A 26,161-nucleotide genomic window follows, 5' to 3' on the forward strand; every position below is an offset into this window, starting at 1 on the left:
GGAACTTAAGTTGAAGACTATGAAGAGTTTTCAATTTGTTTGAGGTTTTGCTATTTCCCACTATGGGGACATGCTCCGGAGACCGTCAAGCAATTCCCTTACTCTACAAATGTTTATGTTGAGGTTCATTGTCTTTTATGTCTTGGGAAATTGCTTTAGTAAATTTTCATTGAACAGAATGTGTGACACCAGATCCAGGCAGTTATTCCCTTTCCTTTTATTAGGTATTTCCAACCTATTGTGTATATGAAAGCTGGGTGGAGTTACTAAGATCAATTAATGAGCTTCACAAGGGGCCACTAATAATGCATCTCTAAAATTCTACATGTTAACTGGGAAGACCAGTGTGTTAATAGCTCTGTTCTCAACAGTGGTAATGTCACCTGCATTTGAGACAGCTATCCTCATATACCAATTCTATTGGATTAGTCACTAAATGTCCAGTTTTAGGTGGCCTAAACAAATGTTATGCTCTTGGCTCAGTCTCAGCCAAAGATCCTGTGGAGGTGAAAGGACAAATGGAAGGCCATTCTTGAGGAAACATAATGTGCTGGGAAGAGAAGGGTGACAATTGGTCTTAATGGCTGAAACTTTTTTGTGAAATGTTGTGATTTCACAGCTGAAAAGGAAGAACAAAAAGGGAAAGAAATCTTAACCAGCTTTTCCACGTAGAAGTATTCACCGTTTCTGCGAATTGATCTGTGGGCCTGCGGTTGGATTTCTGAATTGCCCTTGGACCTTTTGGTGAACACCATTCTTGCAATGAGGGATTAACGGTTTAAAGTATCTCTAATTACCACATGAGCAGCCTAACTCATTGTGTCTCCACCATTGCTGGATTTCGGAAGAAACCGTCTTTGATTTGATTTTGAGGTCTTTGTCATGCACAATCCCTACTGGTCCTGGGGAAAATGATTTATCTAGTCATTGCTTAGTCATTATTTATACTTAGAAACTACCTTATATTTACTGTCATGTTACTGCTGCTCAATGACTCTCTCTTCATCTTTGACCCTAGTTAATACTTTGCTCTTATTCTGGTCATACCCCTGAGATGAAAACTTGTTTGTTATCACAGTTCAGTATTGAAGCAGAATTGACTTTATTATCACTAAAATAACGTTGTTTTATTTTTTGTGGCAGCAGTACAGTGCAAGGCATAAAAATTACTATAAGTTAGAAAATAAAAAAATTGTTCAAAAGGATAAATAATGAGATGGTGTTCCTAGACTGTTCAGAAATCTGATGGTAGAGGGGAAGGAGCTGTTCCTAAATCATTAAGTGTGGATCTTCAGGCTCCTGTACCTTCTCCCTGCTGGTCATAATGAGAAGAAGGCATGTTGTGGAGGTGAGTCTTTAATGATGGATTCTGCCTTGAGGCACTACCTCTTGAAGATGTCCTCAATGGCGGGGTTGGTTGGGCCTGTGATAGAACTGGCTGAGTCTACAACCCTCTACAGCAGGGTTTCCCAATTTGGGGTCCACAGACCCCTTGGGCAGGGGTCCATGGCATAAAAGAGCTTGGGAACCCTGGCCTTTAGCCTATAGCGATCCTGAGCATTAGAGCCTCCATACCATACTGTGATGCAGCTATAGAATTTTGCAAGAGTCTTCAATGACATGTACCAACTCTCCTCAAACTCTTAATGAAGCCTCTGGCATTCCTCCTTTGTGATTGCATCAGTATGTCGGGCCCAGGATAGATCCTCTGAGATGTTGGCGATCAGGAACTTGAAGCTGCTCACCCTTTCCACCACTGACACCTGAATGAAGACCGCTGTGTGTTCTCCCGAATTCAGATTCCTGAAGTCCACAATCAGTTGCTTGGTCTTGCTGACATTGAGTGTGAGTTTGTTGTTGTAACACCATGCAACCAGCCTATCTATCTCACTCCTCTATTCCACTTTGTCACCATCTGAGAGACTGTCCACAACAGTGGTGTCATTGGCGGCGAATTTATAGATAACATTTGAGCTGTTCCTGTCCACATAGCCGTGAATGTAGAGAGAGTAGAGGAATGGGCTAAGGACGCGTTCTTAAGGTGCACCTGCAAGGGGTGATTGATATGTTCGTGGCCTAAGGTAGAAGGAGTCAATTTTAGAAAACCTAGCACATTTACACACTTAGTCCAGCGGTCATGGAGCATACAGATCTCTTCTTTGTAGAAGTCGGCATCTTGGACCTCCAGAAGTGGTCCACAGCAGGGGTGATTGATAAGTTCATGGCCTAAGGTAGAAGGAGGTGAGTTATTAACTTCCAGCTTTCTGCATAATCACTCAAAGGGTTGAACTGCAGGTGCATGTAACGAGAGCTGTATAACACAAAGAAGGGATCTGTATGCTCCACGACTGCTGGACTAAGTGTGTACATGTAGGAGGGGATTATGTTGAAAAATAAATGTGCTGTGTTTTTTAAAATTGACTCCTTCTACCTTAGGCCACGAACTTATCAATTACCCCTTGTATGTTGATTATCAGTGAGGAGGAGATGTTATTAACAGCAGTCTGCTGATGAGAAGTTAAGGATCTAGTTGGAGAGGGAGGTATAGAGGTTCAGGTTTTAATACTCGATTAGTAGTGCGCACTCTGACCTTGCTCACTGCCAGTTTCTCTATGATGCTCTTGCAGAAGAATTATTATTAGCTGCTTTTCTTCCCTACCGACTGCATGACCTGTGTTTGCCATCTCTTTCCACTAGGAAAAAATCAATCATTAACATCTGTATGGTTGTCATCTTCCATTCTCTTGGCATCCCTTGCCTGCTAAGCCAAGCCTTTCCCTTCTCTAGCCCTGACTCTATATTGTATTCTGGTTTCCCTCTTATTTCTCCCAGTGCCTTCTACAGACTCATCTTGTCCATGGGTCATTGACTTGAAGTTGTGGCGACCCACTTTCTCGCACACACGAACCGGCTTGCAACAGCGCACGCAGGCAGAGGGCCGGCCCCAAAAAGGGCGCCAGGCCATCTTCACCAGCAGGGGGAAAATCCCGCGCACTGAAAGGGTCTGGGAATATGCATTCCCCATAGTAGTCCTGCCCAGGGAGGGCGGGAACAGGAAGGCTTTAAAGCAGACCGTGAAGTTTGAATAAATTTCTTTCATCGCAACTCCAACTCACCGACTCCGTGTGGTTATTCTAGCGCTGTGTGTAGCACACCGCTACATTTGGTGACCCCGACGGCCCAAACGATATTTGGGCCAGAAATGACCGACGCCGCATCTGTTCATGCAGTTTCGTTACAACTGCCAAGCTTTTGGCCGCTGAGACCCCGTCTGTGGTTGGAACAGGCAGAAGCACAATTCCACATTCGGCAGATAACCTCGGAGTCCACCCGCTACTACTGCGTGCTGGGCTCTCTCGACCAAGAGACTGCTGCACAAGTTGCGGAGTCGCCCCTGGAGAACGGCAAATACACAGCATTCAAAGCCCTGCTCATAAGGACTTTTGGACTATCACGGTGCGAACGAGCACGACGCTTAATGCACCTGGATGGTTTGGGAGACAGGCCGCCATCGGCATTAATGAACGAAATGCTGGCCCTGGCTGAAGGACACAAACCCTGCCTTATGTTTGAGCAGGCGTTCCTAGAGCAACTGCCCGAGGACTTACGCCTGCTGCTGTCCAACACAAATTTCAGCGACCCCCGGGAGGTGGCGGCTCGAGCAGATGCGTTGTGGAATGCCAAGAAGGAGAGAGGGGCATCCATCGCACAGATCACCAAGCCGCGTGCCCAACGACAGACCAGACCAGGCCCGGCAGCAGAGCCCAACGAACAATGGTGCTTCTACCACCAGCGGTGGGGCACAGAGGTCTGCCGCTGTAGACCACCCTGCAAATTCCCGGGAAACGCCAAGGCCCAGCCGCCGCCGATTGCTATGGCGGCTGGCCATTAGGGCAGCCTCCTGTACGTCTGGGACAAGCAGTCGGGATGCCGATTTTTGGTCGACACCGGAGCGGAGATCAGCGTTTTACCTCCAACGAGTTACGACACCCGCAACAGAGAACCGGGACCCACCCTGAGGGCCGCAAATGGCAGCACAATACGAACCTACGACACCCGCACGGTGCGGCTACAGTTCAGCTCCAGCCGGTTCACGTGGGACTTCACACTGGTCACCGTGGCCCAACCACTCCTGGGGGCGGATTTTCTGCGAGCCCACAACCTGCTGGTCGACCTGCAAGGGAAGCGACTAGTCCACGCCAAGACTTTTCAAATGTTCTCCCTGGGTGAAGCAAAGTTGCCAGCCCCACACCTGGACTCCATCACGCTGTCCAACGATGAATTCACCAGGGTCCTGGCGGATTTCCCATCAGTACTGATACCGCAGTTCACGGCAGCCATGCCCGGATGCGGAGTACAGCACCACCTCCCGACCCAGGGACCACCCCTCCACGCCCGTGCTCGAAGGCTTCCCCCGGACAAGCTCCGACTGGCGAAGGAGGAGTTCAAGAAGATGGAGGAATTGGGGATCATACGACGGTCCGACAGTCCATGGGCCTCCCCCCTGCACATGGTGCCCAAGGCAAAGGGGGGCTGGAGACCATGCAGTGACTACCGCAGACTGAATGAGGCTACAACGCCAGACCGCTACCCTGTGCCGCACATTCAAGACATTTGCAGCAAACCTACGCGGCGCAAGGATCTTTTCCAAGGTAGACCTCGTCTGGGGATACCATCAAATCCCGGTACATCCAGATGACATCCCCAAAACAGCACTCATCACCCCGTTCGGACTTTTCGAATTCCTCCGAATGCCGTTTGGTCTAAAGAATGCCACACAGACTTTCCAGTGGCTAATGGACGCGGTGGGAGGCGACCTGGACTTTGCATTCATCTATTTGGACGACATCCTCATAGCCACCAGTAGTCGGCAGGAGCATCTGTCCCACCTCCGCCAGCTCTACTCCCGCCTGAGCGAATTCGGCCTTACAATCAACCCAGCCAAATGCCAGTTTGGACTCGATACCATCGACTTCCTGGGCCACAGGATTACTAAAGACGGGGTAACCCCGCTGCCCGCCAAGGTAGACGCGGTCCGCAACTTCCCCCGACCCAACACAATCAAGGGCCTGCAGGAATTCGTGGGTATGGTGAATTTCTACCACCGTTTCCTCCCTTCAGCAGCCCGAACCATGCGCTCCCTGTTCACTCTAATGTCGGGTAAGGGCAAGGACATTACCTGGGAAGAAGAGGCCGCAGCTGCTTTTGTTAAAACCAAAGAAGCCTTGGCAAACGCCGCGATGCTAGTGCACCCCAGAATGGACGTTCCTGCTGCCCTCACTGTGGACGCATCCAACACAGCAGTCGGTGGAGTGCTGGAACAACTCATCAAGGGTCGCTGGCAACCCCTGGCGTTCTTCAGCAAACACCTACGACCACCTGAACTCAAATACAGTGCTTTCGACTGGGAGCTATTGGCACTATACCTGGCAATCCGGCATTTCAGGTACTTCTTAGAAGGTAGGCCCTTCACCGCGTTCACAGACCACAAACCGCTTACCTTTGCGTTCATGAAGGTGTCCAACCCCTGGTCGTCTCGCCAGCAGCGACATCTGTCCTACATCTCCGAGTACACGACGGACATCCGGCAAGTCTCTGGAAAGGGCAACATCGTGGCGGACGCACTATCCAGACCTACCATACAGGCCCTGTCCCAGGGGGTGGACTATGCAGCGCTGGCAGAGGCACAGCAGGCAGATGCTGAGATCCCCAGTTACAGGACTGCAGTCTCCGGTTTGCAGCTCCAAGACCTCCCCGTAGGCCCAGGTGAGAGGACCCTACTATGTGACGTAGCTACCGGCCAACCCCCCCCGTTGTCCCAGCAACCTGGTGCCGACGGGTTTTCGAATCCATTCACAACTTAGCGCACCCCTCCATCAGGACAACCGTCCGGCTGGTCTCCAACAGATTCGTGTGGCATGGGCTTCGTAAACAGGTCAGTGAATGGGCCAAAACGTGCATGCAGTGCCAAACGGCCAAGGTGCAGCGGCACACCAAGGCTCCGCTGCAGCAGTTCGAACCCATCCACCGGAGGTTCGACCACATTCATGTGGATATCGTGGGGCCCCTGCCAGTGTCGCGAGGAGCGCGGTACCTCCTAACTATGATAGACCGCTTCACCAGATGGCCAGAGGCAGTCCCACTCACCAACACCACCTCCGAATTCTGCGCCTGAGCACTGATCGCAACCTGGGTAGCCCGCTTCGGGGTACCGGCCCACATTACCTCCGACAGGGGAGCCCAGTTCACCTCCAGCCTGTGGTCGGCTATGGCCAGCCTTTTAGGATCGCAGCTACACCACACAACTGCCTACCACCCACAGTCGAACGGACTAGTGGAGCGTTTCCACCGTCACCTGAAGTCGGCTCTCATGGCCCGCCTGGAGGGGTCTAATTGGGTGGACGAACTTCCCTGGGTCCTGCTCAGAATCCGCACGGCGCCCAAAGAGGATCTGCACACCTCGTCGGCCGAGTTGGTGTACGGCGCACCCCTGGTAGTCCCAGGAGAGTTCATACCAGCCCCAAGGGGGCAAGAGGAAGAACCCGCAGCAGTCCAGGACAGACTACGGGAGAGGCTCGGTAACCTGGCCCCCATCCCCACTTCACAGCATGGACAGAGCCCGACCTGCGTACCCAAAGACCTGCAGAACTGTAAGTTTCTTTTTGTACGACGGGGCGGACACCGGGCACCGCTACAGCGGCCCTACGAGGGGCCGTTTAAGGTGATCAGGAACAACGGGTCCACGTCCATGCTGGACATTGGGGGGAGAGAGGAAGTTTTCACGGTGGACCGACTCAAACCAGCTCACGTGGACTTGGCACAGCCAGTCCAGGCTCAGGCACCGCGGCGCAGGGGCAGACCTCCCAAACAGAGGCCGATCCAGACTGTGGACATTGGGGGAGGTATCACTGGTTCTGGGGGGGGGGGGTTTGTGGCAACCCACTTTCTAGCACACACGAACCGGCTCGCAACAGTGCGCGCAGGCAGAGGGCCGGCCCCAAAAAGGACGCCAGGCCATCTTCACCAGGGGGAAAATCCTGCGCACGGAAAGGGTCTGGGAATATGCATTCCCCACAGCAATCCCGCCCAGGGAGGGCGGGAACGGGAAGGCTTTAAAGCAGGCTGCGAAGTTTGAATAAATCTCTTTCATCGCAACTCCAACTCACCGACTCCGTGTTATTCTAGCGCTGTGTGTAGCACACCGCTACAAAGTCTTGATTGTTTCTCTCCACAGATGCTGCATAACTTGCATGTTTGCCTCTTTTTTTGTTGTTTTTGTTTGTTTTAGATTTTTCGTATCTGCAGTTTATTTTTTTTTCTTTGGGATCTACATTTTGTTGTCACGACCCCACCTGAATAATCTACTATCCACTTGAGCTCATATTGTATGTAGTGACCTCTTCTTGTTTTGTGTTCCCTGTACTTTTCAGAGCCATATCACTACCCTTATCAAAAATTACATGTGTTTTTTTTTTTACTTCTTTGTCCTTGCTGTCATTTTTTTTCCCCTCCCAGTTTCCGTACCCTCTCGCTGGCTCCCAAATCTGTACAATCTGTATCTGCAAATCTCTTTAACTCTCCAGTTGGGTTTTTGCCTCACAGAAAGCTCTAAATTATGAGGGGTACAGATAGCAGGCCTTTGAGTGAGAATTGAACTAGTGATCATGAGTTAAGGGTAAAAGGTGAACTTGAGGGGGAGTTTCTTCACTTGGCGGTGAATGTGTGGAACAAGCTACCAGCAGAAGTGGTGGATGCAGATTTAATTTCAATACTTAAGAGAAATTTGTTTAGGTAAATGGGTGGGAGGGGTATGGAGGGGCAATGGTCTGGGTGCAGGTCAATTGGACTAGGCAGATTAATAGTTCCGCATGGATTTGATGGGCCAAAGTGCCTGCTTTTGTCCTGTAGTGTTCTATGACTTATCACATACTTCATCCTCTGAAAATGTAGCTTTTACCTCCTTCCCCTTCCTGATTCTCTATGATATTTCTGTAACCTTTGAGATGATTGGCCTCACCTTCCACCTCCAAGGCTCTGCAGTATGTTCATAGCTAGACATTGAATTTTCCAGTTTTTATTTTCTATTCAGTTTGGGTCCAGCAACACTGGTTTGCTTAAATAAAATTTTAGTGGGGGGCATCAACTTTGCCTGTCTTTGGTCTCTATAAGCGTAATCAAACGAAAATAAAAGTCTGCATCATGATTCTGCAAGCTACATGAAGTCTTTCTGTTACTGTATTTGAAATCTGCGTATCCTGTGGAATGCACATTTTTGATTCCTGCCATTTGTTAATCTCAGTAATAAATTTAGCCTTAACACTGTTTTAAAAGTGGAATTCTTCGTTTGTGCTGGTGGTTTATTCAGCTATTTAGGGAATTGAAGCAAGCCAATTTTGTGATCTGCCAGGAACTCAATCAAGCAGTCAGTGATTCTGTCAGTTAGTGTCTTGTTAGTTTTTGTTAACGAAATCTGTCAGTTGCTTGGTTGAATGTTGGAAGTTGATTATATTTTCATTAAGGTTCGCAATCTCAGAAGAGAAATTGGCCACATGGATTTTGACGAAGTTGTTCAATTTCCTTTGAATAATCGTGTTCTTGTCTCCATTTTCAGCTATCCCTTTACTCTTGCAATTGGTTTTGTTACTACTGTATGCTATTTTTAAAGTCCAGCGCAATATTTTAAAAGTAAAGTTTAAATTCTGTATGTTTGCCATCTTTTGTTGGTGCTGTTTTGTCAGTTGAACAACCCGTTTCTTCCAAGTGGATCTTTTTGCCTATTGCTTAAAATTATGAAATATTTGACCCTATGAGTCCATTATGCTCTATGAGTCCACAAAGTCCAGCTTTAATATGCCACAAGAAGGATGTTAGCCCTGGTGATGGGGTCTAAAGCCAAGAGTCAGAGCCTCTGATTAGATGGGAGGCTATTTAGCACTAAGATGAGGAAAATCTCCTTCACTCTAGACAGTGATAAATCTTTGGCACCCTCTACTCCAGTGGGCTATAGAGGCTCAGGCACTGAGTTCATTTTTAGATGCTCCATCAGATTTGAATGTTGAATGCTGGGGGTTCAGAACTGCTGGCATTTACTCATTCAAATGGAAGCGGATTGGGACTTCTGTGCATGTGTAATTAAACATGCAAGTTCTAAATGCTGAATCTGTCTGTTCTCTAGTTTTTGAAGGCTCATTCATTCACCTGTGTTTAGTTACATATATTGACAAAGTATGTTTGTACAAACTATTTGTGTGCAATAGCTCATGCTTTAGTGCTGTTGGGCATCAAATTGCTTCTGCTGTAACTGCCCTTTCCTGTGACAAATTGGCACAGAATGAAGTTTATCCCCCAGGTTTTTCTTCCTCTCCTAAAGCAATAACATGTTTAGTGAGGTTCATAGCCATAGAACACTACAACACAGAAACAGGCCCTTCGGCTCATCTAGGCCATGACAAACCATTAATCTGCCTAGTTCCATTGACCTGCACCTTGACCATAGCCCTCAGTACCCATCTCATCCATGTTCCTATCCAAATTTCTCTTAAATGTTGAAATTGAACCTACATCCATCACTTGTGCTGGCAGTTTGTTCCACACACTCACAACCCTGAGTGAAGAAGTTCCCTCTCTGTTCCCCTTACACATTTCACCTTTTACCCTTAACCTATGCCTCGAGTTGTAGTCTCACACAACATTAGTGGAAAAAGCCTGCTTGCATTTACCCTATCTATACTCCTCATAATTTTGTGTACCTCTGTCAAATCTTCCCCTCATTCTTCTATGCTCCAGGGAATGAAGTCCTAACCTTCTCAACCTTTCCCTATAACTTGGATCCTCGAGTCCCAGGTGTTTTTTCTCTGCACTCTTTCAATCTTATTTGCATCTTTTCTGTTGTTTGGTGACCAAAACTGGACACAATACTCCAAATTAGGCCTCACCAACATATTGTACAATTTCAACATAATATCCCAACTCCTGTACTTAATACATTGATTTATGAAGGCCATAAGTTTTCTTTATGACCCTATATAACTGTGATGCCTCTTTCAAGGAATTATGGACCTGTATTCCTGGACCCCTCTGTTCTACCACACTCCTGAGTTCCCTACAATTCACCATATAAGATCAGCCTGGTTGGTCCTCCCTTGACTGGCTTCAGTGGAACCTTGCAAAATAGCCTTTAAATACTCAAGGTGGCATTCTCCATGTAATTAAATGTTAGTAGGATATTTCTCTCATCATATAATATCCTCACATACTTTTCAACACATTGCATTGAGAGGCTAAGGGAAGCTGAAATCTTGGGTAATTTCCCTTCCTAATCTATTTCCTATCCTGGGGTATTGTGACATTTTGTTTCTTGTACTGCAATTGAGTCACAGATCAACCAATTTGGGCCAGAAATTGAACTGTGCTTCTTTATATTATGAATTATCTGAGCCACTGGTTTATAGTCCATTATTATATAAAAGTGCTACACTGATAAGAATGCTGAATCTATTGCCTGGTTTATGTTCATTTTCTTAGTATCTCTTATTCACTTTCTCTCCCTACCACCACCACTACACACAGAATTGTGTACACAGATTAATTCTTAATTTAATCAAGGGTACAGTTTTGGTTTCCTGTTTGTGTTTAAGTTGAGATTTATTATTATGATGTTCAAGATGATATGCAGGATGATTCCAGATTTGGACTTCCATACATAATCTTGTGGTTGTGCAGATTATAACTAGCCTAATTTAAAGAAAAAAAAAGGCCATATTTTTTCTCACGTTTTTTTTATTCAGAGAAAGGGGAAACAAAATAATGAACATTAATTGGGCTGAAGTTTAACCTTTCAGCAAAGCACATGAATAAGTAACACCCACAAAATGCTGGAGGAACTCAGCAGGTCAGGCAGCGTCTATGGAAATGAATAAGCAGTCGACGTTTTGGGCCAAGACCCTTTTTCAGGATTGTGAAGGAAGGGGAAAGATGCCAGAATAAAAAGGTGGGGGGAGGGGAAAGAGTCCGGGTTGGTAGGGAAGTTAAAGGGCTGGAGAAGAAGGAATTTTATAGGAGAGGAGAGTGGACCATAGGAGAAAGGGAAGGAGGAGTGGATCCTGGGGGAATTGATAGGCAGGTGAGAGGAAATAAAAGGTCAGAGTGGGGAATAGAGGGAGGTGAGGGGGACTTCTCTTTACTGGAAAGAGAAATCAGTATTCGTGCCATCAAGTTGGAGGCTACCCTGATAGAATATTAGGTGTTGCTTCTCCACCCTGAGGGTGGCCTCATCTTGGCACAAGGGGAGGCTGTGGAACGACATATCAGAGTGGGAATTGGAATTAAAATGCTGGGCCACTGGGAAGTTCCGCTTATGGTGGATGGAGTGGAGGTGCTCAACAAAGCAGTCCCCCAGTTTACGATGGGTTTCACCAATGCAGAGGTGGCCGTATTGGGAGCATTGGACACAATAAATGACCCCAGCAGATTCACAGGTGAAATGTTCCCTCAGCTGGAAGGACTGTTTGGGGTCCTGAATAGAGGTGAGGGAGGTGTATGGGCAGGTGTAGCACTCAGGCCACTTGCAGGGATAAGTGCCGGAAGGGAGATTAGTGGGGAGGGATGAATGGACAAGGGAATTGCAGAGGAAGCAATCCCCGTGGAAAGCGGGGGGGGGGGGGTGTGGTAAAGATATGTTTGGTGGTGGGATCCCTTTGGAGATGGCAGAAGTTGCCGAAGTTGATGTGTTGGATGTGGAGGCTGATGGGGTGATAAGTAGGGACAAGAGAGACTCTATCACTGATAAGGTGGTGGGAAGATGGGGTGAGCACGGAAGTTTGGAAATTAAACGAAGGAGATGCAGGTGAGGGTAGCATCAATGGTGGAGGGAGGGAAACCCCATTCTTTGAAGGAGGAGAATATCTCTAATGTCCTGGAATGGAGAGCCATGTCTTGGGAACAGATGTGGCGTAGATGAAAGGACTGAGAAAATGGAATAGCATTTTTATAGGAGATAGGGTGGGAAGAGGTGTAGTCAAGGTAACTGTGGGATTCAATAGGTTTATAAAAGATGTCAGTTGACAGTTTGTCTCTGGAGATGGAGGCAAATTGAGAAAGGGGAGGAAGGTGTCAGAGATGGACCAAGTGAATTTAAGGGCAGGGTGGGAGAGGCGAGATTGATGAGCTTAGCATGAGTGTGGCAACATTTCACCTGTGATTCTTTTGGGGCAGTCTAGTGTGTCCAGTGCTCCCGATGCAGCCTCCTCTACATTGGTGGGACCCATCGTAAATTGGGGAACAGTTTCGTTGAGCACCTCCACCACAAGTGGAACTTTCCGGTGGCCAATCATTTTAATTCCAATTCCTGTTCCAACATGTTGGTCCATGGCTGCCTCTTGTGCTGAGATGAGTGGAGGAGCACCACCTTATATTCCATCTTCTTAGCCTCCAACCTGATGGCATGAGTGTCGATTTCTCTTTCCAGTTTTAAAAAAAATTATTTCCCCCCATTCCACACTCTGACCTTTTACCTCTTCTCACTTGCCTATCACTCCCCCCTGGGTCGTCTCCTCCTACACTTTTTCCTATGGTCCATTCTCCTCTCCTATCAGATTCCTTCCTCACCAGCACTTTACTTTTCCCACCCACCTGGCTTCACCAATCACCTTCTAGCCATCTTCCTTCCCCTCCTCTACCTTTTTATTTTTGCATCTTCCCCCTTCCTTTCCAGTCCTGAAGAAGGACCTGGGCCTGAAACATTGACTGTTTATTCATTTCCATAGGTGCTGCCTGACCTGCTGAGTTCATCCAGCATTTTGAATGCGTTGCTATGGATTTCAGCATCTTCAAAATTTCTCGTGTACATGAATAAGTTGGTGCTTTTACAAAAGATTCCTGAAACTATCAAATACATGATGTTCGGAGTAAATGGTTGGAAAAGTTTCATTTTCTATTGCAGCTATGAATGTTGACTCCACTGAAACAAGTTGTTTGGCAGAAGAAGATGAAGGTGATCCGTCCGAATCTCATGACTGTTCAAATCAAGAAGGGGCATTAGAACCTGTCTTGAAAGAGCAACACAAGGACAAGTGCAGGTAAGAGGGGAAATGTACAGAAGCTGTTCAGAAATTGGAGGTTTCTCACCACCTTGCTGTGGATGACACAGCTGATGCAATTTCACATACAGTTTGGGAAACACGTAAATCAAAAATGGTGGTCTCTGAAATACTTCAAATTGCAGGAGCTTCCATGATGTTTTGAATTACCTGCTGTATCTTTTGACAACACAATTCACATCTCTATCAATTTTTGTTTCATCTGCAGACTTGTTAATCAGACCGCCTACACTTTCATCCACATCTTTTACTGTCTGTGTGTGTGTGTGTGTGTGTGTGTGTGTGTGTGTGTGTGTGTGTGTGTGTGTATACCAGCTCACCATGGATGCCATATGCCTTAATTTTCTGGACCAACCTACCATGAAGGGCTTCGTCAAATAATTTCCTAAAATCCCTGTAGATGATGTCCACTGCTCTACCCTCATAAATCTTCTTGTTCATTTCTTCAAATGTTTTATGAGTCATGTTTTTCAGATTTTAGTTAATGTTACTTCTACAAGTTTTTTGCTCAGATTTTTTATTTGATTTGTCAAGAGCTTCACACTTGTAAATTTAATTATGTGGTAAAAGTTAAAAAATAAAACATTTTTCTGAATTTGTTACAGGTCTAGGGACAGCTGTATGTAAACTTAATTTTTTTTTGTAAATAAGATAAGAGCTATTAACGTAGATAATGATTTAAAAAAAAAAATACTGTTATGAGAACTAATCTGTTGAGTCTTCCTTTTGACCAGCCTGGAGCAGAAGCTGTGCGTATTTTGTAACTGTGGAGAGCAGAGCTTACACGGACAAAGAGAACTGAAGCAGTTTGATCCATCAGTTGTGTTGACCGAACTTGGAAACGGAGGGACTAACAGAACTGAGAGGGATTCGTTGAGGCATGCGAGTGTTTTGGGGGTGGAGGGGCTCTCGGATGAGCTCACACGAGTTGGCTTTGAGCAAAGTGCAACAACAGTGGCTCTCTTTGAGTCAACAGGTGAAAAATTATAACTACTTTATTGTTTAGAGTCCAACTTTGTCCCAAGTTGTTCTCAAAGCATTTTAGTATTAATATTTCTGTATTAAATGTGTTGAATGTTGTACTTTTTATAAAACTGTTCCTAATCCTCTTTTCCCCAATAAATTCATGTTGAAAGATTAGAGTTTCGATTCATTAAAACTTAGTTATTTTAATGCTGTTAATTTGTTACGTCTTAATACCTGAACAATTAGTGTCTTTCTAGGCAGCTTGGTGGTAGGAGGGTAGTGGAAGAAGGATGCATTCTGATTGAAAGTTTGTCTCTGTTGTGCCATGCAGGGATCAGTGCTGAAGCCCTTGTTGCTCATTAATGACTTAAATGTGACTGTTGGAGATGAGATTAATAGGTTTGTAGATGTTTCACAAGTTGGTGGTGTTGTGGATAGCAAGAAAAATTGTCTAAGAATAGAACAGGATGCAAATCAGATGAAAAGTTTGGCAGGGTGCTGGCAGATAGAACTTAATTCTGCCAAGTACAAAGTGATGTATTTTGAGAAGTGAAATAGGGGTAGAACATGCATCGTAAGTGGTAGGACTCTAAGAAATGTTATGAACAGGGACCTTGGGGCTTGAGTATGGCGTTCCCTGAAAGTAGCAACACAGGTAGGTAGTGTTGGTATAGTCAGGGGTTAGAATATAAGAATTGGGACATTGTCTTTCGGCTTTACAAAACACTGGTTGGAATGTGCTTGAAATACTGTGCTAAGGTCTGGTCCCCACACTGGAGAAAGAACATGATTCTGCAGGACAGAATGCAGAGAAAATTCACCAGAATGTTGCCTGGACTGGAGGAATTTAGTTATCGTGAGAGATTGGATCGACTGGATTTGTTTTCCCTGAACTGAAGGAGGCTGAGGGATGTACTGATTGAGGTATATTAAAATAATAAGTCATAGGATAGGTAGTAAGAATTTTTAACCCAAGGTGGGTTTAACGAAAACAGGAGGGCATGGTTTTAAGGTGTGAGGAAGGAATTTTAAAAGTGTTTTTTTACATGGAGCATGATTGGTATCTGGAACTTACTGCCACTAAACTGTAGTTAAGCATTATGTAGTTAAACATTAGTTAAACGTTATGTAGTCTTCATGAAATATGTTGCAACAGGTCCATGAGTTAGCCTTGCTGATAAGACAAGTTTATTCTCCCTTGCATTCATGTGACAATAATAAACCAATTTACTCACAATTTGGGGGCATCGAGGACAATGAGGAGATAATCAGGTTGGGGGAATGAGATTAATGGAGTTGTTCCCCTAAAAAATGACATGACCCCAAACAGATGAATAGACTCCCCCTTGTTCTGTGTAAGACAAGTATAAAATAGAACTGGACTTCAAGAAGATGTAGAGAAGTGAATGAAATTTAATACTGAGCCTTGCAGTGATATATTTTAGTCTTAAGAATGAAAAGATTAGTGGGTGTAAGCTCATAGAGTTGCAGCAACAGGACTGGGAAATACTGTGCAAGTATATTTTTTTGAAAGTGGTTGAGTATTTTGTCAAAGTGGTTGAATGCATGCAAGTTGCTGAACATTATAAATAGCATATAGTCCCAGGGCATGATGAGCATGAGTGTCAGCTACAACTGGGTACGATATCCAATCATGGGTACTATGCTTCACAAAAGATTTAGAGAGGGTGCAGAGGAGACTGACAAAATAATTCCTGGGATTATCAACTTTAAACTTTAATGGAGAAGCTGGAACATTGGAAACTCTGATGTGACCTGACAGGTGTTTGAAGTTAAAATTGTTCATAGAATAATTAGATTTTTTTTGATGGACAGAGTGGTCATGAATTAGGGAACATAGAATAAAGGTAATTTTGTTGTTTTTTTTGCTAAAAATAAAAATAATATAGGGGAAAAACCTCTGCATGGAGTCGGTGGTTAGGGTTTGGAATGCATTGCTGGGGTAATAGTGGAGGCATATCGCTCTTACATGGAGCCATTATGGATTTGGCAGGCCAAATAGCTGCTTCATGTGCCATAATCTTTCTGTGACTTCTATCTCAATTGCCCGATGATGATCAGGATCCGACAATCTGGCTGATTATGATTTCCTTCTTGGTCTTCTCCCTCCCCCACGCCACAAATCTCTTATAAGGGATTCTGTTACACAGTATTGCTTTCTTCACATCTTGTTTTTTGTTATCCTGACTACTTCCACTTTGGGTGCATTTGGTTTTCATTTTGCAGACATGCTATCAAGTCGGAGAGATTCTCTTATTCTCCATGTGATGCATTTACCCAATTTGGCATTGTGGCATCTTCTAGTGTGTGATGATTGAACAGTGCACTTCTGTGTAGCATATGATAGTACATTTATTTTGGCTCAGTTGATAATTCATTGCTTCCTGAGTCCAAAGCTTGTTGGCCCAAAGCTCACTGCAGAACTTGAAACTCTTAGGAGTAATACATTAGAGAAGTATTGCATTGTCCTTTAGACAAGATCTTGTTTGAAAGTCTGACCTGCCTGTTTGAATTGATCAGTTTAAAGATCACATGACATAATTTGAAAAGCAGTAGATCTTTTCAGATTTTTGGCCACAATCTTCCTTCAGCAGCACGACTAAAAGTCATTTAACTGGCCTATTCTGAGGATTTTGCTGCGCGCAAAATAGCTGTCGCATTTGCTAATGATTTGCTGCACTTCAAATAATGTAACATTAATTGAAGCACTAAGATGCTTGAGTTCAGGCGCTAAATGCATTTCTTTTTACTCTTTTGTCAGGGGTTACTGCTATCAGCTGCTAAAAATAATTATATAAACTTTTATTTTTGCTTACAGTCATCTTCCACTGATACTCTTGAATTCTGCTTGCTTAATTGGTTTTCTATTATTTAAATGTAACTAGTGTCACTGTGTAGGATGCGATAGTTTATATTGGGCTAATAAAATGTTTGCAAATATTATGTGCAGAAATGCTTTTTTAGGCATACAGCTTGGTGCTGTTTCCCCACTCATTTACTTACTAGGCCTGAGTTTCAAGTCAGCTTAGATGTGATAGAAACCTCATCTTTCCTTAAGGCCCTCATTCACTCGCCCACTGTTCTGCTGCTCATTTACACACATTGAAGGCAGATGTTGATTTTTGGGCACAAAATGATTTGAGAGACATGGGGATTTGGCAGGAAAGTAGACTTGAAATGCAAAATCCACAGGCTTAAGGGACTGTAAGGCTGACCTCCTCTTAGGTACTTTCTAATGGTCTGACAATAATTCCAAGTGGACATTGTTTCATAAGGTATTAGTATCTATCAGTCTGAGCTAAGTGGAAAAATAAAATGACATACAAACAACAGGAATTCTGCAGATGCTGGAAATTCAAGCAACACACATCAAAGTTGCTGATGAACGCAGCAGGCCAGGCAGCATCTCTAGGAAGAGGTGCAGTCGACGTTTCAGGCCGAGACCCTTCGTCAGGACTAACTGAAGGAAGAGTTAGTAAGAGATTTGAGAGGGGGAGGGGGAGATCCAAAATGATAGGAGAAGACAGAAGCGGGAGGGATGGAGCCAAGAGCTGCACAGGTGATTGGCAAAGGGGATATGAGAGGATTATGCTGACTTATCTTAATCAGACCCTGCCTTTCTAAATAAACATAACTTCTCTTTCTCTCTCTCTCCTTTTTCTCCCTCTGTCCCTCTCACTATACCCCTTGCCCATCCTCTGGGTTCCCCCCTCCCCCTTGTCTTTCTTCCCTGGGCCTCCTGTCGCATGATCCTCTCGTATCCCTTTTGCCAATCACCTGTCCAGCTCTTGGCTCCATCCCTCCCCCTCCTGTCTTCTCCTATCATTTTGGATCTCCCCCTCCCCCTCCCACTTTAAAATCCCTTACTCACTCTTCCTTCAGTTAGTCCTGACGAAGGGTCTCAGCCTGAAACGTCGACTGCACCTCTTCCTAGAGATGCTGCCTGGCCTGCTGCGTTCACCAGCAACTTTGATATGTGTTGCTTAAATAAAATGACATGCCAACTTGAGCATGCATCTGAGAATGAACTCCTAGGGCCTAGACAAATGCTTTCCATTTGTTTTGCTGAGTATTCCACACTGTCATCAGCACTGAGTCAGGCTTCAAATCAATACCTGAAAATCACCCTGCCATCACTGGTCGAGCCTCTTGTCTCCTCCCTAGCCAAATATCCAGCTATCACAGCTGATAGTGTTAACATTGAGCCAAACTGAAAACTAACCTCGATAAAGTCCTGAGCCAGGTTAGCATTTTACAGTCAGACCCAAATCTGAATGATCTGACAGAACGTAGGTCCAATCTGACACACACATTTAGATCCTAGTGGGTTTGGTTAGGTTGTCTGGCACAAACTCATAGTGTAGCCTATCCTTTCTAACCGTCTAATGTAATTGGCTGAGCTAGCTTGCAATCGATTATTCTCTCTTAAACTGCAGTAGTGTCTTCAGATTAGGAGATAATCTCTCCAAAAGTGCTTTAATTCATTCAATATGTTTGAATGTTAATTTAATAATTTGCCAACAAATAAATATTCTGGATATTTATTTTGTTCGTGAATAAAGGAAAGCAAGTTTGCTCTCTACTAAGAGTTTTTTTTTAATTCTGGGCATCTTTCCACAGGGCATTTCTGGGCTCATCATTGGTGTGCAGCCTGGTCACATGATGTTGTGCAGGGTGACGGGCAAAGACTGGTCAATGTGGATAAGGCTGTAATCTCAGGTATCTCGCAGGTAAGAGGTTAAATCTTGAAGTTCTTCATGTTGGAAGATCTTTGAGAGGGCTGAATAATTGTCTTGTATGATTATTACAGGTTTCGTGGGTCACAATCTCAACTTGTAGTAACGCTAAATACAACAGTGTAGCATGGTGTGTTTCTGCTTTTACCCACTATATTACTGACCACCATTGACTGGTGAAGGCAGAAACCAGTGCCAGTCGTTCTACTTCAATAGATATGTGAAAACTTGGGTGACCCCATTTTTTAAAAGGGAAGAAATGCTTCCTTGTAATGAAATAAATGAGGAGGGCAGTGGGAATTGTGATGATGGAGCTAAGGCAAGAAGATGGGGCCAAAAAGTGTTTGAGAGCATCTCCTTTTCTATAAGGTGCAAATATAGACTGGATCCTCTGACTTATCGACCAGAAGTTACTGAAATAACTGTTGGTGTACTTTTATTTCTAGTTAGAAAGTGGCTGGTATCTCGTGAAGTATTCTTATTTTACTGGATTGTTATGTGCAGTAGTGTCTGCTGCTTGGTTGTATACTGCAGCAACCCACTGTTATTTGACTCATCTTTCAAGTAGCAAATGATGGATTTTTTTTTTCTCATTTGGCATCTGTAATTGTGTCATAGAGATGCAGGACAGAATGGGCCCATTGATTCCACACTGACCATCAGCCACTCAATTTACAGTGGCCAGTACAACTACCAACTCACACATCTTTGGGATGGGCTATAAACCCATGCAGCCACAAAGGGAATGTTCAAACTCCACCTTGACAGGCTCCAAGGTCAGGATTGAACCCCGGGTCATTGGAACTGTGAGGCAGCGACTCTATTAGTGTAAATGTTCCCATCTTGATGCTCTATTTGTAATAGATACCTGTTGCAATGAGTGTTTGCTTGATACTATTTATGGCCCGGTGTTGTACTACAGATAACTAATAACATTTTAAAAGTAATATTGTTTATATTTGCTTTCATAGAAATGCGAATATTGTAAACGGTTGGGTGCTACCATTCGATGCCGGATGGAAGGATGCTTAAGATCATACCACTTTCCCTGTGCAGCAGCATCTGGATCTTTCCAATCAATGAAAACCTTGACTCTTCTTTGTCCAGACCATGCAGATAAAGCAGTGCAAATAGGTAACTGAATATGCTTTTATAGAAACTTGTACGTTTGTGGCATTATTGATGATGTGTGAGGAGTTGAATATTGCTAAATCTAGTACAAGAGGAAAAAAAATGGCTATTTCATGTGAATGTAACTTGTTTATGTATTTAAAGTGGGAATCTTTTTTTAAGGTGCTTTCTTTAATCCCAGCATTAATTTTACCGATCTTGGAAGTTTATGGAAAATGGTCTGCCATTGGTTTAAGCAATCTTGGGTAAAAAGCTCTGTTGTTTTGTTCCCATTAGTGCATATTTGCAAATGGAAAGAGTGGCAAGAGGTTTTTTTTTTGTCTGGGTTTTCTTTCTTCTTCGCTCCTTTTGGTCTCAATTGTCTCTGGTTTCTTTTCCTCACCTTCTATGTTCAATTATCCTAGTCAATAAGTGTTAAAATCAGGCTGACTACCAGCCACAATCTTCAATAACATCACTTGCTCAAAGGACTAAAGTTTATTGTGATCTTTTTTTTCATGAATATAGCTTCACCATTTATCAGTAATTTAAAAAAATTATCTGGTTAGCAATAGAGAGCACAATTCAGTGGAAATTTTAAAGTTGAGAAATATATTTTTACAATGTATCATGGAGTTCTGCAATTAGTTAAGTGCTACCATAGTATTACCTTTAGGTCTAGGTACAACATCATTGGAATGATATGACTTATTGTTTGCCTCCAGTATATTAGAGTAAATAGTGATATTTATTTTGAGCTGGGTAAGAGAGTAAGATGATACTTGACTGAAAATGGGTGTGGGGAGTTGGAGGGAGAAGTGAGTTCTCTTCAGTGGACATAGTACCTGCCTTGGCAATATTCTGTGCAAGGGTAGGGGTTGCTGATTGGTATCTTATTGCTTACACTTTGCATGTGATGTTGCATTTAGTGTCATTTTTTTCTTTGGAATAATCAAAGGAGCCATTGGAATTCAGATGTTCATAGGTAAGTAAGTTTTCGGACTTGAGCAGACCTGCTGTAAGTATGGGGTAAATACAGAGCTCCACGCGGAATTCAGCTGCAAAGCTTGGTCATGCTGGAGTTCCCCAGTATATTGTTACAGGTGCAACTGCCTGATCCTAAGCTAGTCAGACTTAAGTTAATCAGGTAGTATGTATGTAATCCCATGTATTTGAATGGCAATTCCTAGCTCTGAAGATAGATAGTTGATTTTATTTTTTAACATGGTTTTAATTTTTAATTTTTGACAAAAGCACTCTTTACAGTTCTTAAATGTGTGTGTCTTTGGATTATACAGCATCTTGAAAAAGTATTCAACCTCTATGTTCCGTGCCTATTCTGGTATCTGTCCCCCACTTTTCCTTCGCTACATCGACGACTGCATTGGCGCTGCTTCCTGCATGCATGCAGAACTCGTTGACTTTATTAACTTTGCCTCCAACTTTCACCCTGCCCTCAAGTTTACCTGGTCCATTTCTGACACCTCTCTCCCCTTTCTAGATCTTTCTGTCTCTGTCTCTGGAGACAGCTTATCCACTGATGTCTACTATAAGCCTACTGACTCTCACAGCTATCTGGACTATTCCTCTTCTCACCCTGTCTCTTGCAAAAACGCCATTCTCTTCTCGCAATTCCTCCGTCTCCGCCACATCTGCTCTCAGGATGAGGCTTTTCATTCTAGGACGAGGGAGATGTCTTCATTTTTTAAAGAAAAGGGCTTCCCTTCCTCCACTATCAACTCTGCTCTTAAACGCATCTCCCCCATTTCACGTACATCCGCTCTCACTCCATCCTCCCGCCACCCCACTAGGAATAGGGTTCCCCTGGTCCTCACCTACCACCCCACCAGCCTCCGGGTCCAACATATTATTCTCCGTAACTTCCGCCACCTCCGACGGGATCCCACCACTAAGCATATCTTTCCCTCCCCCCTCTCTCTGCATTCCGCAGGGATCGCTCCCTACGCGACTCCCTTGTCCATTCGTCCCCCCCATCCCTCCCCACTGATCTCCCTCCTGGCACTTATCCGTGTAAGCGGAACAAGTGCCACACATGCCCTTACACTTCCTCCCTTACCACCATTCAGGGCCCCAAACAGTCCTTCCAGGTGAGGCAACACTTCACCTGTGAGTTGACTGGGGTGATATACTGCGTCCGGTGCTCCCGATGTGGCCTTTTATATATTGGCGAGACCCGACACAGACTGGGAGACCGCTTTGCTGAACATCTACGCTCTGTCCGCCAGAGAAAGCAGGATCTCCCAGTGGCCACACGTTTTAATTCCACATCCCATTCCCATTCTGACATGTCTATCCACGGCCTCCTCTACTGTAACGATGAAGCCACACTCAGGTTGGAGGAACAACACCTTATATTCCGTCTGGGTAGCCTCCAACCTGATGGCATGAACATCGACTTCTCTAACTTCCGCTAGGCCCCACCTCCCCCTCATACCCCATCTGTTACTTATTTTTATACACACATTCTTTCTCTCACTCTCCTTTTTCTCCCTCTGTCCCTCTGAATATACCTCTTGCCCATCCTCTGGGTCCCCCCCCCCCGTCTTTCTTCCCGGGTCTCCTGTCCCATGATTCTCTCGTATCCCCTTTTGCCAATCACCTGTCCAGCTCTTGGCTCCATCCCTCCTCCTCCTGTCTTCTCCTATCATTTTGGATCTCCTCCTCCCCCTCCAACTTTCAAATCTCTTACTAACTCTTCCTTCAGTTAGTCCTGACGAAGGGTCTCGGCCTGAAACGTCGACTGTACCTCTTCCTAGAGATGCTGCCTGGCCTGCTGCGTTCACCAGCAACTTTGATGTGTGTTGCTTGAATTTCCAGCATCCGCTGATTTCCTGTTGTTCAACCTCCAACCGTTGTTTATATAAATGAATATTACAACCAGGGATTTTGATCAATTTACCTGAGATTTTTTTATTTGTAAACTACATGCTCCTTTTTTTTTCCCACAGTGGAGCTCCCCCCCCCCGCCAAAAAAAAACAGGGAAAATTATAAAGCATGAAAAACTAAAAATTCAAAAACTGAAATGTCAGCAGTTCAAAAGTATTCATCCTACCCCCACCCCCTCTTTTGCTCAGTACTTGGTTGAACCACCTCTCACAGCTATTACAGCCAGTAGTCTTTTTGGATAAGTCTCTATTAGCTTTACACAACATGATAAGTCTTCTAAGTGCCACTTTGCAGAGTCTTTACGGGCAAGGATATGCTTTTTTTGCGTTACATGTGGAGTAAATCTAATATTATGCATCAGCCAGGTAACACAATTGCTCATCTATCGTCAGGTAGCATTTACATCCACAGTTATAAAATGTTTTGAGAGGTTGGTGATGAAACATATCAATTCCTGCCTGAGAAGTGACTTGGATCTGCTCCAATTTGCCTACTGGAGTAACAGGTCTAAAGCAAATGCCATCTAATTCGCTGTTCTCTTAACCCTGACGCATCTGGACAGCAAAGATGCACACATCAGGATGCTCTTTATCAACTACAGCTCGGCATTCAACATCACCATCCCTTCAAAACTAATTAGTAAACTTCAAGACCTTGGCCTTAATACTGCTTGTGCAATTGAATCCTCGATTTCTTTAGTTGCAGTCCGCAATCAGTTCGGATTGGCAACAACATCTGCTCCGCGATGTCCATCAGCACAGATGCACCCACAAGGCTGTGTGCTTTGTAACCCTGCTCTGCTCACTTTAAACTTAAGACTCTGTGGCTAAGCACAACTTCAATGCTATATTCAAATTTGCTGATGACACCATTGTCATAGGCTCAATCAAAGGTGACGAATCAGCATGTAGGAGGGAGATTGAAAATCTGGCTCAGCAAGACCACGGAGCTGGTTATTAACTTCAGGAGGAGGAAACCGGAGGTCCATGAGCCCGTACTCATTGGGGATCAGAGGTGGAGAGGCTCAGCAAATCTAAATTCCTTGGTGTTATCATTTCGGAGAACCAGTCCTGGGCCCAGCTTGTAAATGCAATTACGAAGAAAGCGAGGCAGCGCCTCTACTTACTTGGGAGTTTGGAAAGATTCAGCATGACATTTAAAACTTTGGTAAACTTCTATAGATGTGTAGAGGAGAGTATACTGACTGGCTGCATCACAGTCTGGTATAGAAACACCAAGCCCTTGAATGAAAATCCTACAAGAACTCGTAAATATAGCCCAGTCCATCATGGTGTCATGGGTAAAGCCCATCCCACCATTGAGCACATCTACACAGAGCATTGCTTCAGGAAAGCAACATCCATCATCAAGGGCCCCCACCATCCAGGCCGTGCTGTCTTCTCAGTGCTGCTCTCAGGAAGAAGGTACAGGAGCCTCAGGGCTCACACTGCCAGGTTCATGAACAGTTATTACCCCTCAACTTTGAGGCTCTTGAACCAAAGGGGATAACTTCACTTGTCCCATCATTGAACTATTCCCACAATCTGTGGATTCACTTTCAAAGACCCTTCATCTAATGTTCTTGATAATTATTGCTTAATTATTATTATTTCCTTTTTTCCCCTCTCTCTTTGTTGTCCTTTGCACACTTGTTGAATGCCCAAGTTCTTGCATTGATTCTTTTAAGGATTTACTAAATCCACAAGAAAAAGTATCTCAGAGTTGTTACATGGTGACATGTTCGTATTTTGATAATAAATTTACTTTGAACATCTTTGACAAGACGTCAAGATTACTGTCCACTGCCACTTCCCAGCTAACCTGGCACAGCTTGAACAGTTTTGGGAGGAGGAAAGGGCAACGTTGTGCATCATGTTGTGCAAAGCTATTAGAGACTTATCCAAAGATACTACTGGCTATAATGTCTGTGAGAGATGGTTTAACTAAGAACTGAGCAAAGTGGGGGGCGGGGGGGGGTGAACACTTTCTGAACTGCTGACATTTCAGCTTTTGATTTTTTTTTCATGCTTTACAATTTTCCTTGTTTAATGGGCTATACTGTGAGAAAAAAGGAGCATGTGATTCACAAATAAAACTTATCAGTTAAATTGATCAACACACATCAAAGTTGCTGGTGAACGCAGCAGGCCAGGCAGCGTCTCTAGGAAGAGGTACAGTCAACGTTTCAGGCCGAGACCCTTCGTCAGGACTAACTGAAGGAAAAGTTAGTAAGAGATTTGATCAAATTCCTTGGTTGTAATACTCATTTAATATGAACAAAGGGTTGGGGGCTGAATACTTTTTCAAAGCACTGTAAATGCAATTAAACCTTGTGTCAAACAAACTCTTTGTCTTGACAGGAAATGAGGTTTCTCTCCCAGCTTTGCCTTTGTTAGGATGTTCTAGGAACAGGGTCTTTGTCATTTGCTGCCTGAGGTCAACTCACGGTTTAGGCCAACTCGTGGCTTAGGCCTTGCTAGTTCAAGTTTATTCTAATAGACATACATACTCAGGGTATAAAAGCCATGAAAATTATCTTGGACCCGGAGAGTCTCAGTGAGGAAATAAGAGGATTACGCGGGATGTTCCTACAGAATGTCACAATGTGAAGAAAATTAATTAGGCCCTTAAAAGGGCCGACAAAAAAGCCAGGAAACCTAACAACGAGGAGGAACCTATCGCTACTGCCTGCTTCCCTATATTTCCATGGTTTGTGGAAGGATCACCAGAATCCTGAAGAAATATCAGATTAATTCCATCCATAACCCCGTAAGGAAGCTCAAATCACAGCAAATGCTGGTCACAGATGACCTGGGACTCAGGGCGGCTGGCATTTACAGGATTCCCTGTGAATGCTCATTGTGTGGTAGGTAAGGACAAAAGGAACTCTATCCTTGTTAAACCAGCATGAAGATGGGGTGAGCACAGATATTCAGGAAACGGAGATGTGGGTGAGGGCAGCATCAATAGAGGAGGAAAGGAAACCCCATTCTTTGAAGAAGGTGGACGTCTCTGATGTCCTAAAAAGGAAAGCTCCATCCTGGGAACCAATGTGGCGGAGGTGAAGGAACTAAAAGGGAATAGCATTTTTACAGGAGACAGGGTGGAAAGATAGCTGTGGGAATCAGTAGGTTTATAAAAGATGTCGGTAGGCAGTTTGTCTCCAGAGATGGAGACAGAATATCGAAAAAGGGGAAAGAGCTGTCAGAATTGAACCAAGTGGATTTAAGGGCAGTGTGGAAGTTAGAGGTAAGGTTGATGAAATTAAAGAGCTCAGCATGGGTGCACAAAGCAGCACTAATGCAGTTCTCAATGTGACACAG

At 44.5% G+C, this 26,161-nt stretch overlaps 1 protein-coding gene across 13 annotated transcripts in view; it reads left to right on the plus strand.

The window, feature by feature from the left end:
* kmt2d (lysine (K)-specific methyltransferase 2D) overlaps positions 1–26,161 on the plus strand; it is a 247,310-nt gene that overhangs the window by 45,710 nt on the left and 175,439 nt on the right. For all 13 annotated transcript variants that reach the window (XM_072248869.1, XM_072248878.1, XM_072248876.1 and 10 more), the window contains 4 exons: positions 12,941–13,076; positions 13,832–14,073; positions 18,705–18,814; positions 19,792–19,954. In XM_072248869.1, coding sequence (XP_072104970.1) covers positions 12,941–13,076; positions 13,832–14,073; positions 18,705–18,814; positions 19,792–19,954 — 651 coding nt within the window. The remainder of the gene's footprint in view (positions 1–12,940; positions 13,077–13,831; positions 14,074–18,704; positions 18,815–19,791; positions 19,955–26,161) is intronic.

Source organism: Mobula birostris, chromosome X, assembly GCF_030028105.1.
Source record: "Mobula birostris isolate sMobBir1 chromosome X, sMobBir1.hap1, whole genome shotgun sequence".
In the NCBI taxonomy this organism is placed as follows: domain Eukaryota; kingdom Metazoa; phylum Chordata; class Chondrichthyes; order Myliobatiformes; family Myliobatidae; genus Mobula; species Mobula birostris.